Source organism: Odocoileus virginianus, unplaced genomic scaffold, assembly GCF_023699985.2.
Source record: "Odocoileus virginianus isolate 20LAN1187 ecotype Illinois unplaced genomic scaffold, Ovbor_1.2 Unplaced_Scaffold_8, whole genome shotgun sequence".
Taxonomy (NCBI): Eukaryota; Metazoa; Chordata; class Mammalia; order Artiodactyla; family Cervidae; genus Odocoileus; species Odocoileus virginianus.
The window spans coordinates 1,702,073-1,717,953 of record NW_027224270.1 but is presented as its reverse complement, the minus strand read 5'-3'; the positions used below and the strand labels follow the sequence as shown (position 1 = coordinate 1,717,953).

The following is a 15,881-nucleotide window of genomic DNA, read 5'->3' as shown; positions in this document are numbered from 1 at the left end:
CAGCATTTATTGTTTGTAGCCTTTTTTAATGATGGCCATTCTGACTGGTATGAGGTGATATCTCTTTGTAGTTTTGATTTGCATTTCTCTAATAATTAACAGTGTTGAGCATCTTTTCACGTGCCTTTTGTTAATCTGTATATCTCTTTGGAGAAGTGTCTACATTGGTCTTTTGCCCATTTTTGGATTAGGTTGTTTTTTGTTGTTGTTGACTCACATGAGCTGTTTCTATATTTTGGATTTAATCCCTTGTTGCTTGCATCATTTGCAAATACTTTCTCCCATTCTGTGGATTGTTTTTTCATTAAGTTTATGGTTTCCTTTGTGCAAAAGTTTTTGAGTTTAATTGCCATTTTTTTGTTTTTATTTCTATTACTGTAGGAGATGAATCAAAAAAGATATTGCTGTGATTTATGTCAGAGTGTTCTGTCTATATTTTCCTCTAAGAGTTTTATAGTATCTGGTCTTACATTTAGGTCTTTAATCCATTTTGAGTTTATTTTTGTGTATGATATTAAAGAATGTTTTAATTTTATTCTTTTACATGTAGCTGCCCAGTTTTCCCAGCACCATTTATTGAAGAGACTGTCTTTTCTCCATTGTATAGTCTTGCCTCCTTTGCTGTAGATTGATTGGCCATAGGTATATGGGCTTATTTCTGAGCTTTGTGTCCTGTTCCACTGATCTAATTATTTCTGTTTTTGTGCCAGTACCATATTGTTTTGATGGCTATAGCTTTGTTGTACAGTGTGAAGTCAAGGAGCCTGATTTTCCAGCTCCATTTTTCTTTCTCAAGATTGCTTTGGCTCTTTGGGATCTTTTATGACTTCAGACAAATTAAAAAAATTTTTGTTCCAGTTCTATGAAAAATTCCATTGTTATTTGGATAGGGATTGTATTGAATCTGTAGATTGTCTTGGGTGGTATAGTCATTTGGAGAATATTGATTCTTCTAATGCAAGAATGTGTTATATCTATCTGTGTCATCTTTGATTTCTTTTATCAACTCTTACAGTTTTTGAAGTACAAGTCTTCTGCCTCTTTAGACAGGTTTATTCCTAGGTATTTTATTCTTTTTGATGCAGTGTTAAGTGGGATTATTTCTTGAATTTTTCTTTCTGATTTGTCATTGTTAGGGTATAGGAATGCAAGAAATTTCTGTGTGTATTAATTTTGTATCATGTAATTTTACCAAGTTCATGGATGAGCTCTAGTAGATTTCTGGTAGCATTTTTAGGATTTTCTATGTATAGTATCACGTCATCTGCAAACAGTGACTGTTTGACCTCTTGGATTAAAAGTTGGATTCTTTTTATTTCTTTTTCTTCTCTGATTGCCATGACTAGGACTTCCAAAGCTATGTTGAATATATGTAGTGGGAGTGGACATCCTTGTCTTTTTCCTGATCTTAGAGGAAATGCTTTCAGCTTTTTCCCATTGACTGTGATGTCGGTTTGTTATATATGGCCTTTATTATGTTGAGGTAGGTTCCTTCTATGCCCACTTTCTGGAGAGTTTTTTTTTTTTATCATAAATGGGTGTTGAATTTTGTCAAAAGCTTTTTCTGCATCTATTGAGATGATCATATGGTTTTTATTCTTCAGTTTGTTGATGTGGTGTATCACATTGATTGATTTGTGAATATTGAAAAATCCTTGCATTCCTGGGATATATCCTGCTTGAGCATGATGTGTGATCCTTTTAATGTTTTAATGTATTGTTGGATTCACTTCTTCCCTTGTGGCTCAGATGGTAAAGAATCCGTCTGCAGTGCAGGAGACCTGGGTTTGATCCCTGGGTTGGGAAGATTCCCTAGAGAAGGGAAAGGCTACCCACTGCAGTGTTCTTGCCCAGAGAATTCCAAGTATAGAGGAGTCTATTGGGCTACAGTCCATGAGTTCACAAAGAGTCGGACACAACTGAATGACTTTCACTTTCATTTTGGATTCAGTTTGCTTGTATTTTGTTGAGAATTTTTGTGTCTTATGTTCATCTGTGATATTGGCCAGTAATTTTGTTTTTTGTGGTATCTTTGTCTGACTTTGATACCAGGTTAATGGTGGCCTCATAGAATGAGTTTCAGATTGTTCCTTTCTCTGCAATTTTTTGGAATAGTTTCAGAAGAATAGGTATTAACTCTTCTCTAAATGTTTGATAAAATTTGCCTTTGAAGCCACCTGGTCCTGGACTTTTATATTTTGTTGGGAGATTTTTTTTTCCTTTTTTCTTTTTTTGAACTTCTAGTCAGAGTTTCCATTTCAGTGCTCATAACTGGTCTGTTCAAGTTTTCTGTTTCTTCCTGATCCAGAGTGTACTTTTCTAAGAATCTGTTTATTTCTTCTAGGTTGTCTATTTTATTGGCATATAGTTGCTTGTAGTCTTTCATGATCCTTTGTATTTCTGCAGTGTTCATTGTGATTTCTTCATTGCTAATTTTATTGATTTGAGTCCTCTCCTTTTTTCTTGATGAGTCTGGCTAAATGTTTATCAATTTTGTCTCTTTTTAAAAAATCAGCTTTTAGTTCATTTGCTTTTTCTATTGTTTTCTTCATCTCTATTTCTGCTCTGATCTTTATGATTTCTTTCCTTCTACTAACTTTGGGTTTTATTTGTTCTTCTTTCTCTAGTTGCTTTAGGTGTAAGTTTAGGTTGTTTATTTGAGGTTTTTCTTATTTCCTGAGGTAAGATTATATTTTCTAAACTTCCCTATTAGAAATGCGTATGCTGCATTCATCAATTTTGCATTATCACACTTTTTGTTTTCCCTTGTTTCTAGGTGCTTTTGTTCCCTCTTTGATTTCTTCACTGACCCATTGGTTGTTTCATACCGTAGTGTTTAGCCTTCTTATGTCTATGGTTTTTAGTTTTTTTCTTGTAGTTTATTTCTCCTGCATTGCAGGCAGATTCTTTTACCACTGAGCCACCAAGGAAGCCCTTGAAGTTGATTTTAATCTTACAGTGTTGTGGCTGAAAAAGATTTAGATTTTCTTAAATTTACTGAAGCTTGCTCTGTGGCCAAGCACATGACCAATCCTGGAGAAGGTTTCATATGTGCTTGAAGAATGTGTCTTCTCCTTTTTTAAATTCTCTACACATATCCATTACATCCGTCTGGTCTGAGGTGTCCTTTAAAGACTGTGTTTACTTATTGATTTTCTGTCTGGAAGATCTGTCCATTGTTCCAAGTGGAATGTTAAAGCCCCTCACTATTATTGTGTTGCTGTATATTTCTCCGTCTGTGGCTGTTAACATTTACCTTATGTATTGAGGTGCTCCTATGTTGGGTACATATATATTTACAATTGTTACATCTTCTTCTTGGATTGATCCATTAATCATTACGTAGTGTCCTCTTTGGTCCTTGTAACAGTCTTTATTTGAGTCTATTTTGTCTGATATGAGTATGCTACTCCAGCTTTCTTTTGATTTACATTTGTAAAGCATACCTTTTTTTAATCTCCTCACTTTCAATTTGTATGTGAAGTGGGTCTCTTGTAGTCATCATGTATATGGGTCCTGTTTTTGTCTCCATTCAGCCAGTCTGTGTCTTTTGGTTGGAGAATTTAATCCATTTACATTTAAGGTAATTATCAATATGTATGTTCTTATTGCCATTTTGTTAATTGTTTGGGATTTGCTTTTGTAGGCCTTTTTTCTTCCCTTCCTCTTTTGTTCTCTTTTTATTTGATGACTTAACTTTAGTGCTTATATTCCTTTTTCTTTTCTGTTTGTGTATTGTCTATTGAAGATTTTCAGTTTTTAGTTCCCTTGGGGTTTTGATATAGCAGTCTTTATATAAACAAAATTGCTTTAAGTTGCTGATCTTTTAATTTCCATTGCATTTCCAATATGCTGCATTTATACTCTCTTCTCCCGTTCCTGGTTTTGATGATGTATTTGTGTGTGGGTGATTTCCGAGCCTTTGCTCTGTGTTTGCCTCTTCCAGTGAACTTTTCCATTCATAATTAGTTTCGGGTTGAAGCCTTTCTTTTCTACCCAGAAAGATTCCTTTGTTGCAGAGTTGGTGGCATTCCTTTGGTGGCATTTGTTGTAAAATTGACCTGGTGGTGCTGAATTTTCTCAGCTTCTGCTTGTTCATGGAGCTTATGACTTCTCCACTGAATCTGAGTGAGAGCCTTGCTAAGTGAATTGTCTTGGTTGTAGCTTTTTTTCTCTCATCACTTTCAATATATCAGGCCACTCCCTTCTCACCTGCAAAGTTTCTGTTGAGAAATCTGATGATAACCTTACTGGAATTCAGTAGTATGTAATTTGTTGCCTTGCTCTTGTTGCTTTTAATATTTTTCTTTGTCTTTAATTTTTATCAGTTTGATTACGGAGGCTTGGTGTGCTCCTCCTTTAGATTTACCCTGCCTGGGGCTCTGTGCTTCCTGGAGTTGGCGACCATTCCCTACTTCCCCAGTGGTTCAGACGGTGAAGCGTCTGCCTGCAATGCTGGAGACCCGGGTTCAGTCCCTGGGTTGGGAGGAGCCCCTGGAGAAGGAAATGGCAGCCCACTCCAGTACTCTTGCCTGGAGAACCCCATGGATGGAGGAGCCTGGCAGGCTATAGTCTATGGGGTCGCAAAGAGTTGGGCATGACTGAGCGACTTCACTCACTCACTCACTCACTCCTTTCCTACAGTAGGGACGTTTTTGACTAGTATCTCTTAAAATATTTTCTCAGGTCATTTTTCTCTTTATTCTGCTTCTGGGACCCTTATTATGCAAACGTTGGTTCATTTACTGTCCCAGTGGTTTCTTAGGCTGCCCTCACATCTTTTACTTTTTTCCTTCTGTTCTGCAACGGTGGTTTCCACCATTCTGTCTTCAGCTCACATATCCATGTTTCTGCCTCAGTTATTCTGCTATTGATTCCTTCTAGTGTATTTTTCATTTCAGTTATTGTATTGTTCATCTCTTCATCTTCACTATCATTACTCTGATTTCTTTTTCAAGTAGATTGTCTATCTCACTTAGTTGTTCTACTGGCATTGTATCTCATTCATTCATCTGGGACATATTTTTGCTGTCTCTTTTTGTCTGATATTCTTTGATTGTGATTTCCATTCTGCGGGCTATAGGATTGTAGTTTTTACTCCCTGGTGGATGAAGCTGTCTAAGAGGCTTGTGCCCACTTAGGAGGGATTCGTTCCTGCCTACTGGTGAGTGGAGGTGGTCCTTGTCCCTCTGATGGGCAGGGCCATGTCAAATGTTGTGTTTACTGGGCACCTGTGTGCTCAGGAAGATTTTAACCAGCCTGTCTGCTGATGAGTAGGGCTGTGTTCCTGTCCTGTCAGTTGTTTGGCCGGAGGTACCCCAGCACTATTGGGTGGGGCCAGGTCTTGATGAGAAAATGTGGCCTCTAGAAGGACTCACTACCATGCGTACTCCCCAGAACTAGTGCTACCAGTGTCTTCATCCTCACGGTGAGCCACAGATGTCCCTGCCTCCTCGGGATGCCCTCCATTGTTAGCTGCTAGGTCTAGCCCAGGTTATTAGGAGGTCACTGCTTTTTTCCCTGCGTCTAGATGCTTGTGAGACCTTTGTGTGCCCTCCAAGTGTGGATTTTCTGTTTCCTCCAATCCTGTGGAATTCCTGCGATTAAACCCTGCTGGCCTTCAAAGCCAGATTTCTGGAATCTCCTTCTCCTCCCATGCCAGACCCCCAGGGGCTAAGAACTTTCACTTCTGTGGGAGAATTCTCCTGGTATAAATATTTTCCAGTTTGTGGGTTGTCCACCTGGCAAGTATGGGATTTGGTTATATTGCAGTTGTGCAATAAAAGCATCTCATGGTTTCTTTGTCTTTGGATATGGAATATCTTTTCTGGTCGGTTCCAGCTATTCCAGCTTTTGTTGTTGCTGTTGATGGATGTTCAGCATTTAGTTGTGATTTTGGTGTTTTTGTAAGAAGAGATGAGTTCACATCCTTCTGCTGCAACGTCTCATCTCTGTCCTCACTTATGATCACACATGCAAGCGCATTTAATGTGTGTGTGTGTTTAAAGTGATAGACACGTCATTATCATTATTATTATAGCATAGCACCCTGAAAAGAAAGAGTTAACCTATAATTTCTGTTTATTCTACCACACATCCAAAATATATCTTAAATTTTCTCCTCATCTCTATCTCTATTTTTAACTCCTTTGAAGTTCAGGAGTTTCCAAGACTATCCTCACTTCTGAAACTACCAGTGAGTTGTGAGGTCCCCAAGACAACCCTCAGGTTTCATGATTTGTGGAAGAACTCACCGAACTCAGCACAGCCATTTTACTTATGTTATGGTTTAAAATAGCGAAAGGATTAAAATCAGCTAGGGACGTGATGCGCAGGGCAGAGCTCTGCCAAGCACAGAGCTAGCCATTGCCTTTCCCAGGGGAGTTGTGTGGATAGCACTTACTTCTAGAAACAGTGTACGACCATTTGCATAGAGCATTGTCACCCGTGGACGGTCACCAAGCTTTGGTTTCCACAATTTTTATTGAAACTCAGTTACATACACCTGGCCATTCTCAGTCTCTGACCCTTCCAAAGGCCAAGTTGATAACAATGGCCTAAAGCTCCCAGGTTAACATTCTTATCTGACAGGACATTCCAGGGCATTAGAGGTGACCTCCCAGAAGCCAAGCGGCAAGATCATTGTGCAGCTTAACAAATCTCAAGTCTGTGCAGTTGTCACTTTGCTTATAGATTAACTTTGTTGTTGTTTAGTCTCTGAGTAACATCCGACTCACTTGTGACCCCATGGACTATAACGCACCAGGCTCCTCTCTCTGTGGGATTTGCCAGGCAAAATACTAGAATGGGTTGCTATTTCCTTCTCCAGAGGATCATCCCTACCCAGGGATTGAACCCAGGTCTCTTGCATTTCAGACAAATTCTTTACTACTGAGCCAGAGGGAAGCCCATAGATTAACTGCAAAAAGGTAAAAATCTTCCTGCCTTCCTTACACTCCTTCTTTTCACCAAGAAGCCAAAGATTTTTTAAGACATAAAGTGGGTCAGTTCCCTTTTTGCCCTTAAATTCTTTATTAGTTTTTTATTACACGAAGAGTTAAATGAAGCTCCTTTCCATGGCTTACAAATTGTCCGTGATTGTTGAGAGTGCCCCTCTGCGAAGGCACGCTGGCCTGGTGTTGTCTGATGGGGCCTCTGGTGTCTCGTCCTCCTCCATTCTGTCCTTTCTCCTGTTTCTCTAAACTTCCATGCTGTGCTAAGTCTGTAGCTTTTGCACTTTCCGTCTCTTCCACTGGGAACACTTTCCCCCAGCTGCTTGGATGGATGGCTCTTCTTTATTTATTCCATCACATTTTAGCTTGAACATTGTGTCCTCGTGGAGGTCTTTCTCTCACTCTGACAGCAGTAGTTCTCTCTTCCTAGTCGTTGTTGGTCTCATTAGCAGCTATTATTTTTACAATAATATTGTTCTGTTTACTTTCTTAGTATCTGTCTTTCTGCACTAGAATTAAGTGTCCCTAGAGCAGTAACGTTCTCTTTATCTTCGGTACAGAGAGCAGTGTTAACACATAGCACTGACTCAGTGAATACATGTTAAACAGATGGCTGGCTCACTCACTGGTCCTTCCACTGTTTCTTGGCATTGATCTAGCTCCTTCCACGCTATGTAGCATTTTATAAAGACGATGTTTTAAACTACATCTTGCATTCAGTTTACCCTACAGTGATACATTTGATTCTGTGGTGCCAAGTTATATTTGTCAAAACTTCAAAGGCTGTATTCTTTTATAGTCATTCATATGAGTAGAAATATTCATATTTCATATTCATCGAATGTGACATATAAATATCTAGACTGCAGTTAAAGGCTTCCAAAGAGTTCAAACACTGAAATAAAGCATTGCTACAAAGAAAGGTTCAGAAAATATTGGTTTTCAAATGGTATAATTTCTCAGTTTTTCAAGGTTTGTTAAGAATTTTGTTTTGCTTCAGTTTGATTTCCAAGCATACTGTCTGCTTAGCTGCAGACAGAGACACATTTTCTCTCACTACATTTCAGGTAACATCTTTGATAGCTGCCACAGGGTCACTCAAAGGAGAACAGAAAAGCGCCTTGTGCTGCAGTCTTGTCCTTGGATGAGAAGTTTCCGAGCAGGCATGCTTCTCAGCCAGTGTCTAAACGTCCATGTGAGAATGCATTCCTCTTTTCATAACAGTTGTAGCGCATCCCATCTGTCTTGATAAGAACTTTTTTCTTCATTAACTGTCAGTCAGTTGGATGTCACAGATTCTCCCGACAAATACCTATAAGCAAAACTTCACTGTTGTTTAAATCTACAGGGTGAACAGCTTACTTTTAAAGTCATCACTGGCATTTGAAAACTGAGTTTTGAGAACACAGTTATCAGAATGTATTTCATGGTTTGTCACTGTTGAAACACACCATATTCAGTTCAGTGATTTTAAGGTTCTAAAACATTGTTGCTCAAAAAATAGTCGTTTAAAATGTATGAAGGAAGGTAATCTGCATGTGTTTCTGTTGATCATTGTGCTTAATGTAAAGAATCTAGGAGTTTAGAAATAAATTTATAAATGGGTTAAAATCTACAGTATACTTTATCATCTTGCTAAAAAAACTGCTTTTTTATTTCTGAGGTTCAAACTTCCAGAATTATTCATTAAAAGCTCATAATTGTTTCTCTACTTATATTGAGTTCTGGCCTTATTTTTATGCTAATGACTCACAAATCCATAATTTCAATTCTGTTCTTTTACTTGAATTATAGCTCTGTTTTTACAACAAGCTATAGAACACTGAATATCAGATTCCCCTCACCCATCATCATGCCACATTAATTTATCTCCTTTCTCTCCAAACTGGCTTTTCTCTATAATCTAATTTCTGCAGGTGGTTTCATGATCGTTTGTTTCCTGAGTGTGAACATGTACATGTCCTTCTCCTCCATAGCATAACAGTCTTATGAGATCTATTCCACGATGTCTTAGCTCTGCCCTTCACTCTCCGGTCTCCTACTGCTCATGACAGCAAAGCCCTAGATGACCTCATTAAACTCCCATATTGGTTTCCCAGTTTATTGCTTGAATAGACATAACATTTCTTAGCAGTGTGAGAATTTCTTTGGTGTAATAAATAAAGGACAGAAATGGTATGGACCTAACAGAAGCAGAAGATATTAAGAAGAGGTGGCAAGAATACACAGAAGAACTATACAAAAAAGAACTTCATGACCCAGATAACCATGATGGTGTGATCATTCACCTAGAGTCAGATGTCCTGGAATGCAAAGTCAAGTGGGCTTTAGGAAGCATCACTATGAACAAAGCTAGTGGAGGTGATGGAATTCCAGATGAGCTATTTCAAATCTAAAAGATGATGCTGTGAAAGTGCTGCACTCAATATGCCAGCAAATTTGGAAAACTCAGCAGTGGCCACAGGACTGGAAAAGGTCAGTTTTCATTCCAATCCCAAAGAAAGGCAACACCAAAGAATGTTCAAACTACTGGATAATTATACCCATCTCACACGCTAGTAAACTAATGCTCAAAATTCACCATGCTAGGCTTCAACAGTAGGTGAACCATGAACTTCCAGATGTTCAAGCTGGTTTTGGAAAAGGCAGAGGAACCAGAGATAAAATTGCCAACATCCATTGGATCATTGAAAAAGCAAGAGAATTCCAGAAAAACATCTACTTCTGCTTTATTGACTATGCCAAAGCCTTTGACTGTGTGGATCACAACAAACTGGAAAATTCTTCAAGAGATGGGAATAACCAGACCACCTGACCTGCCTCCTGAGAAATCTGTATGCAGGTCAAGAAGCAACAGTTAGAACTGACATGGAACAACAGACTGGTTCCAAATTGGGAAAGGAGTACGTCAAGGCTGAATATTGTCACCCTGCTTATTTAACTTATATGCAGAGTACATCATGCAAAATGCTGAGCTGGATGAAGCACAAGCTGGAGTCAAGATTACTGGGAGAAATATCAATAACCTCAGATATACAGATGACACCACCCTTATGATAGAAAGTGAAGAGGAACTAAGGAGCCTCCTGATGAAAGTGAAAGAGGAGAGTGAAAAAGATTGGATGGTTGGATGGTACCATCAACTCAATGGACATAAGTTTGCACAAACTGGGAGACAGTGAAGGTCAGGGAAGCCTAGGCATGCTGCAGTCCATGGGGTTGCAAAGAGTCAGAAGTGACTTAAACTGAACAACAGCATCGCACTGCTGATGAGAGCCAGGTGGAGACTGGCATAATCTTATTCCATAAAGCATGGCCTCTCCAATTCAGGAAAGTACTTTTCTTTACAATCTCACCTTCTATTTCATTCACAGGAAAGGAAGGTGCAGTAGAAGGTAAGAGAACACAGAAAAGAAATGAATTTAGAAATGAGAGGAGGAAGGCTTCTGTCTAAAATTGATATTTGAGAACAGAAAGTGTAAGTTGCAATCAAGAGGCTAAGTTAAGCAGCAAATTCTTCTGAAAATACATTTCTTCCCTCATAAGAATTTTGCCAGTTAAAATCAGTGTACTGCCATAGTTGGAATTATATCTGGGAAGTCATGTCTGTAAGATGGTGGAACAGGAGTTCCTCGGCCTTCATCCTTCCACAGACAGAAACAACTTGGGCAAACATCTGTGAACAAACGCACCTTTGGGAGGACCTCGGAACCCGAGTGATAGGTTGGAAAACGCAAATGCAGCCCAGGACTCAGGAGAGCCTCTTCAGGAAGGCAGGCTGGGCGTAGGTGGCCGGCCGTCAACACTGCTCTGACTGTGGGCCTAGGGTCTCTGCTGTCTTCCTGTGAGCTCAGCTCCTCCCTGCTTGTCTGCAGTCCTGCTGCTAGCCCCACCCACCAGAGGGCTTGGGAGGACCCATGCTGGCCGTGCCCCGAGTCCCAGGCCCACTGACTGAGGCCTGCCTGTTAATCTTGAAGCATCTCTGAGACCTGGTTCTAGCCTCACTCTACCATGGCCCAGAAGCAGTTCTGTGCACGCAGAACCCACCCAGGGGCCTAGCAGGAGCATGCACACAGACCTAGAGGAGCTAAATCCATCCCTACTCCGGATAGCAGGCCTGAGACCTGTGGACCCAGCTATGGTCCCATGACCAGCTCCAGCTCTATTCCACGTGATCCTGGAGATGCTCCCACCCATTCAGGGACCCGCAGGAACCAGGCCCAGTCAGGTCCCCCAGTAACAGGTCAGCTGACCCCAAGCGGAGAGGCAGCTGTAAAAAGAGAGGAGGACAGAGAGGATCTTAAATGGAGCTACCATAGAGAGTTCATGAGAGAAATGGGTAAGGTAAAATAACGGAAGATAAACGAGCTCAGATTAAATGGTAGACATTTGAGCAAAAGACTAATGTTGTATCTGCTCAGTAAGGTGTTATGTTTCAGTTCAGTCACTCAATCGTGTCCAACTCTTTGCGACCCCATGGACTGCAGCATGCCAGGCCTCCCTGTCCATCACCAACTCCCAGAGCTTGCTCAAACTCATGTCCATTGAGTCGATGATGCCATCCAACCATCTCATCCTCTGTCGTCCCCTTCTCCTCCTGCCCTCAATCTTTCCCAGCATCAGGGTCTTTTCCAGAGTCAGTTCTTCACATCAGGTGGCCAAAGTATTGGAGTTTCAGCCTCAGCATCAGTCCTTCCAATGAATATTAAGACTGATTTCCCTTAGAATGGACTGGTTGGATCTCCTTGCAGTCCAAGGGACTCTCAAGGGTCTTCTCCAGCACCATAGTTCAAAAGCATCAATTCTTCAGCATTCAGCTTTCTTTATAGTCCAACTCTCACATCCATACATGACCACTGGAAAAACCATAGCTTTGACTAGATGGGCCTTTGTTGGCAAAGTAATGTCTCTGCTTTTTAATATGTTGTCTAGGTTGGTCATAGCTTTTCTTCAAGGAGCAAGCGTCTTTTAATTTCATGACTGTAGTCACCATCTGCAGTGATTTTGGAGCCCCCAAAAGTAAAGTCTCTCACTGTTTCCATTGTTTCCCTATCTATTTGCCATGAGATGATGGGACCGGATGCCATATCTTAGTTTTCTGAATGTTGAATTTTAAGTTTTTTCACTCTCCTCTTTCACTTTCATCAAGAGGCTCTTTAGTTCCTCTTCACTTTCTGCCATAAGGGTGGTGTCATCTGCATATCTGAGGTTATTGATATTTCTCCCGGCAATCTTGATTCCAGCTTGTGCTTCATCCAGCCCAGCATTTCACATGATGTACTCTGCATATAAGTTAAGTCAGCAGGGTGACAATATACACCCTGTGTGTGATGCTAGAGGAATTTTTATCCAAGTTGAGGCTCATGTGTTACGTTCCCTTCTATTATTCTAAGTATGATATAGTCTTCATAGCAGAATTGTAATAAGTAACTAGAATATGGACACATATTCCCAGGTATTCTATTTATCATAACAATAATAATTATTATTAACCTGGTTATGAAATCCAGATTAAATTAGGAAAAGTTGAAGATCATGACTTTTCAGAGTGTGTTTATCTCTTTATTCAAGAAGGGCATCGATGATTTTCAGAGTCAGTCTAGCTCTCACCAGAATACCTTCCATCTCTCTTTCTGAACCTTTTCTTCCTCTTAGTCCTCTTTCTTGCTTCACGTATAGTCAATATCCTCATGGTGCTCTTTGGTTAAGTTAAGCTCATATACCATTTGAGACATGCATTATTCTCTAAATTTATTTATCCCATCACTAAATTAGAGTTCTCTTTTCTTGAATAGTATTGCATAGCAATATATCATCTAGGTAAGATATAATTAAGATAAAGAGAAACTTTGTCCTCTTTTCTGTAAGAGAAATGCATATTTTAAAAGTATAACTTGGTAACTTATTTAAATTGCTAATTGGTATATAATTTTTAGAAGGAGAAGTGTATTAGACTTTTAAAAAACCTCTTCTGAATTAATTACTCCCTTCCCCTATTTAATTTGATTTATGTATCTATTATTTAAAAAAATCTCCCAGCTTATAATTATATCAGTAGTTTTTGTGTGCTTTTCACATTATTTTTAAAGCTTTTTTCTTGCTTCAGATGCCATATTTCATAGAGTTTGATCATTTTTATAACAGGCAGGATTTTTCTCCTATTTCTCTGATTTATAATGAAAATTCACCATGGTGGTCTGTGTTTATACTGCCTTAAACAAATTCCTCTTTATTTGAATTTCAAAAGTGTGTTTACAGTACATAGTTAAGAGTTTATCTTTTAACTTTTTAATTTATGAGGTATAATATCAGTTAGGTGTAAGTAACTTTTCACATGGTTAGAAGTTTTTAAATCATCTGTGAGATGTTTTAAAATTAAAGGAGTAAAAGTAATCATGGGTAAAAAAAAAATCCAAAGCTCAGAATTTAAAACTTTAAAATATTAATAAAGTCAAGTGTCTTCTTTTTTCACAATAACATACATTAGTAAGATGAATAAGATGCCTTTCTCCCAAAATATTTCTTTTTAAACAGATGATCAGGTGAAATGGGCTGGACGCTATGGCCTAGTGTACAACCTGGTGAAAATGTCGTGGGAACTCCGGGGAGATAAAGAGCAGGATGGTCTTAGGAACAAAATATGGCAAATGTTACAGAAAACCAAGGACAGTGAGAAAGACAGGCGAATCTGTAATGCAGTTAATATTGCTCAGGTAAGATAATATGCTGGGTAATCAATAGGAAATTTTATCACCAGGAAGCATTTGTCCTTTATCTCTGAATATCCATAATCAGTGTGTATCAGTGATTCACAATTGAGAACACAGTTTTTAACATATAACACTGACCTAATTTTAGTTAAAGAAGAGAGTTGGCAGTCTTCTGATTAAGCAGCTTCAAGAAAGGAGTTAATTTTGGGGAGGAGTAATTGTTCTGCTTTGGGCTTGTGACTTCACAACACATCTCTAACTAGGCTGCCTGCACATTCTAATTTGTCGAGGTTAGCCTGGGTCTATGCCTAATTTTCCAGCTTTCTTATTAGTAGTGGATTAATTCATTCTTAAAAGTGTTTCAATTTGGATAATAAATTATTTAGTTATCTTAATTTATAAGTTTACCTTTCCAGCATCAGACAATATAAGTCACAAATTTGGACTCACTACATCTAATGTCTTTTACTTTAAAGTTAAAAATATATTTTACAAATTCTTGTTTTTTTCCATTCTGTTTGAATATATATGTAAAATCATTTTGAAACTAGCTATCCATTCTTCATAAAATACAAATACGATTTTCCAGTGATTTTTTTTTATCTATGTGATACCTGTGATATTTCAAAACTCCACCATTTTTCTCCCCCCTTCATGTCTTATTTTGAAACAGGTTAATTTGTTATCCTAAAGTATGCTGTTTTTCTGTCCCTGAAAATTTCTGGTTCTTTCTAGCTTTCACAGATGCAATTATCCTAACACTGTTAATATCCTGTTTTCTAATAATTCAGGGTGTGAGTTGATGTTAACAAGAAGAGCAAATAATGATTCACTCTGCTGAATTGATTGTCCAAGTGTATGGGTAGGCCATTATTGCTCTACAGAATATCTATACTTCAGATCCTTATTGGAAAACAGAACCTTAAACTCTTTGTTTTTGAATTATACATCTGATCTGGAGTAATGATCTTTATGGAGGACAATATGAAAACACATAGTCCATTCTTTTCCCTAGATTTCTAACTTTTTTTTTCATAGATAAAGACAATCAAATTGCTGCCCTTTTAAACTACATTGTTTTGGATTTCATGGACTTGCTTTTATGCAGTTTGCTCCAGCTTTTCCTTGGTTTTGGAGTGAGGAACACAGGAAAAAGAGAAGAAAAACAAAGACAATTATTGTGCCTATTATAGTGATGACCACTATATCACCCAGTATTCTCTTTACTGGGTTATAGGAAATAAATCCTCCGTGTGCTTTCTGAACCTTATTATTGATTCTGTATAAGCTACTTGCTGAAGCTTAAAAAAATAGTCAAATTTTTAGCCATTTTCTAAGAGAAATAGAGGATGATTAATTCATATTATTCAGTCTTATTATATTCTTTTTTTCCTGCTTCCATGATTCTTTCAATTATTTATGTTATTATCTGATTTTGTACCTATTTTCATATGCCACTTCATATCTCAAGTGGTTTATATTGTAACTACATAAATAAGCTAACTCAAATTTGTCATTTCAGTCATTAGAATTCTATTTATATGCCTGTTTTCAAAGCCAATCACTTGGTGTAAGATAGCTTCTTTCTTCAAAATTTTACTAAATTTCTATAGATAATTGCATTTGAAATTCATAAGTCAGTTAATCAGACATGGCAAATATTTTTTAGATGCTAGATCCAAGTGAAGACCTTATTACTCAAGCAGTCAGTTCTGAGAATGAAGGAATAAACAAAAGCTTAACCACTAGATGTGCTAATTAGTTTTTGGTGCTTAGTGAGACTTCCAAGGGATGCTTTCATTCATTTTAAATAGTCAGTGTGTGAGGAAGGCAAGTTTTCCTTACAGAAAAATTTAAATTAGAAATTTGTAAAAGCAGTTATATCAATTTATGTGTAATACATATTTAATATAAAGCAAACTTAATTTGTATTAGGTAGACTAACAAAAGGTATAATTTACTATAGGTCTGTTTCATATATAGGTTAACTAGAGAGAGCTAGACATATTTGAATTACTAAGCAATATAAATAATGATATAAATGATAAATTAGAAAATATCTAGTTGGTTAAATATCACTTAGTTTAGTTTGATTCTCTTACTTAATATTGAGGTATATGAGTATATAAAGTGAGAAATTATATAAAAGTTCTCACCAAGAACAGTAAAAAATATGAAGCAAATATGAGTACTTACTAAATTTATTTTATCATACTCA

General features: G+C 37.9%; 1 protein-coding gene across 3 annotated transcripts in view; it reads left to right on the top strand.

Annotated features, from left to right (window-relative positions):
* The window catches only part of TMEM232 (transmembrane protein 232), a 244,479-nt gene that overhangs the window by 111,038 nt on the left and 117,560 nt on the right, over positions 1 to 15,881 (top strand). For all 3 annotated transcript variants that reach the window (XM_070462676.1, XM_070462674.1, XM_070462673.1), the window contains one exon: positions 13,488 to 13,666. In XM_070462676.1, coding sequence (XP_070318777.1) covers positions 13,488 to 13,666 — 179 coding nt within the window. The remainder of the gene's footprint in view (positions 1 to 13,487; positions 13,667 to 15,881) is intronic.